General features: G+C 45.3%; 1 protein-coding gene across 1 annotated transcript in view; it reads right to left on the bottom strand.

Annotated features, from left to right (window-relative positions):
- Positions 1-2500, bottom strand: part of aff3 (AF4/FMR2 family, member 3) — a 66341-nt gene that overhangs the window by 20358 nt on the left and 43483 nt on the right. The window contains exon 9 of the mRNA XM_063213700.1: positions 1-832. This exon is cut by the window's left edge and continues 1979 nt beyond it. Coding sequence (XP_063069770.1) covers positions 1-832 — 832 coding nt within the window. The remainder of the gene's footprint in view (positions 833-2500) is intronic.

Raw genomic sequence — 2500 nt, 5'->3', positions numbered from 1 at the left:
GTGTGGGTGGTACTGGACTGGGCCTGAGGTGATTGGCTCTACTGACCTCCAGGCCTTGGTCCTTGGTGGACTTGGAGAACTGCTGCTTATGCTGGGCTTTGGTGACGACGGGGGTGCCAGTGGTGCATGAAGAGTTGCTATGGGACAGGTGGTCACTGGGGCTTGTCCTGGGCCTGCGGTGGCTGGTGGTGGTGTCACCAGGGTGATGCTGATTCTGCTGTTGCTGAGATGGATGATGATGCTGCTGTTGCTGAGCGGGAACCCAGGGCCTGATTCTGGGCTTGTGAACCGGACTGGAGCAGGTCTGAGGAGGTGGCCTATGGTTGTCCTGCTGGTGATAGGGTTGTTGATGAGTTGCAGGAGGATGTGAAGGAAGTCCAGTGTACTGACCAGGTCCCAAGGGTGGAGGCACAGGGGGTAAGTCTGGACTGGGGCTCCTAGGTGGGGCGTGGGTTCGCACAGGGCTGGGGCTCAGGCATTCACTGGGCACGGGGCTCGGAGGTGCGGGGCTGCGACCAGGACTGGGGCACGGGCTGTAGGCTGGACTGCCCCGTGACGGACTGTGCCTGTGCCTGGGGCTGTAGTCAAACCGAGGGCTGGGCGGCGCAGGGATCTCTCCCGGGCTGAAGCTGTGGTGGTCCCAGGCGAACCGGGCCGGAGAAGGCCCGCGTTCGGAGTCTGGGGACCTGGGGCCGTTGGCCCCGGTGGCAGTGTCGTGGAGGGGAGGAGGGGAGCCTCTTCCTCCCGGGTCGTGTTCTGTTGAGTCCCGCTTTCGCTGGACCTTCCCCAGCCACTTGTCCAGCTGCCACTGCGTATCGGATGGGTTGGCCGTCTACAGGGAGAGGAAGAATGGAAGAGAAAGAAAGAAAGAAAGAAATAAATAAAGAAAGAAATAAATAAAGAAAGAAAGAAAGAAAGAAAGAAAGAAAGAAAGAAAGAAAGAAAGAAAGAGAGAATGAAAAAAATAAATTAAGAGAGATGGAAGGACAGAATCAGAATCAGATAGCTTTATTTGTCCCAACAATGGGCATTTCAGGCCAACAAGCCTCAACAAATAAAATTGAATTAAAATAAAAAGTAAAATAAATTCTATGATAAATAAAAAGGTAGACAAAATAAAGTAGTCATCCAAACCACACACAGACAAGAATGGAAGAAAGATGTCAATCATTTCCCTGGAAAAGTATTTAAAGGAACAGTCCACCCTATTTCAGGAAATTGCTTATTATATGAGAATATAGGATTTTTTCTCTATGTGTTGGCAATGCCTAGTTTGACAGTACAGCCACATTTAACGTAGCAATGCAAGTCATCAAACATCCTGTAATGTTTAGTTATAGAGTTTAGAGTTAGTTATAAAGCACTTTAAAAGGGCTATAACATTCACCAGAGGGCAAAACGGCTATTCCAGTGATCCAGCGATCAGTTGTGGATTGATGCTACTGGTAACATTTACTTCCAGTGATAAGCTATGCTAATAATGTCAATCTAAGTACTGAACACACTGAAAAGAAAAGTATATGGACACATTTATGTGTAATACTTGGAAATACTGTAATAAGGGTGAGGTGTCCTTTTAAGAAAGTTTGAGTTGGAAGTTTCAAGGAAACAATCTGACATGTTTACAGCTATCACAACAAGTCAGTGAAAGGATCACGTAAATCGTTTATATTATGCCTTAATGAAAGTTATCCTCAGCTCATAAGCAGCGGCTATGAAAACATCATCTCCTGTGATTTATGCTATCCTTGTGTTATCATTTAAAAGTCACACCCAAAAGTAGTAAACACAGGTGCTAGACTAGCTAAGCAGCCTAAATACTGCACACTGTTTAAAAAAGTAGAAGGCAACATGCATGGCAATGCCATGGCTTCTTGATCTTCGTCAGGTATTGAAGCACATGTTAAGTTACCACGTCTCTCAATGGAGACCCAAACAAACATGCCCTCACTGCCATCACTGGGGATACCCCTGATTAATGACCATGTTAACACATTGTAATGGTTTATGTCCAATGCGGCTTTATCAGCACTAATACATACAATGTTAATGCCTGCATAAGTAACTCATAAGGCATGTACTAAGCAAACGCTGAGGCCTACTAGGTCCTTACTAAGGTTAAATTGGTAATAAATCCCTTATTGTGCATGAAGAAGACATTTGCAAATACATGCCTAACAAACGTTTGATTTTGCTTTGTACATGCCTTACAAGTTACTTACACAGGCACATTGTGTGTATTAGTGCTAATATGTATCCCTAAAATAAAGTGTTACCCAAATATGCAATGAACATAAATAAACAAACAACCAGAATAGTTTTGTCAGAATAGTTTTGTCTCAGAAAGCCAAACTCAAGTGGACATCGCAAAACTTGGCTGCCTCCTTGGCACAGCTCAAGCCCCCAGCCACCCACCCACTCACACATAAACATACGCACGGACAACCCTAAATTGTTGTACTTTTAGTATGTACATGCCTGTGACAAATTAAAACTCCTC

Source organism: Engraulis encrasicolus, chromosome 13 (genome assembly GCF_034702125.1).
Source record: "Engraulis encrasicolus isolate BLACKSEA-1 chromosome 13, IST_EnEncr_1.0, whole genome shotgun sequence".
NCBI classification, from domain to species: Eukaryota; Metazoa; Chordata; class Actinopteri; order Clupeiformes; family Engraulidae; genus Engraulis; species Engraulis encrasicolus.
This window is presented reverse-complemented; position numbering and strand designations above follow the sequence as displayed.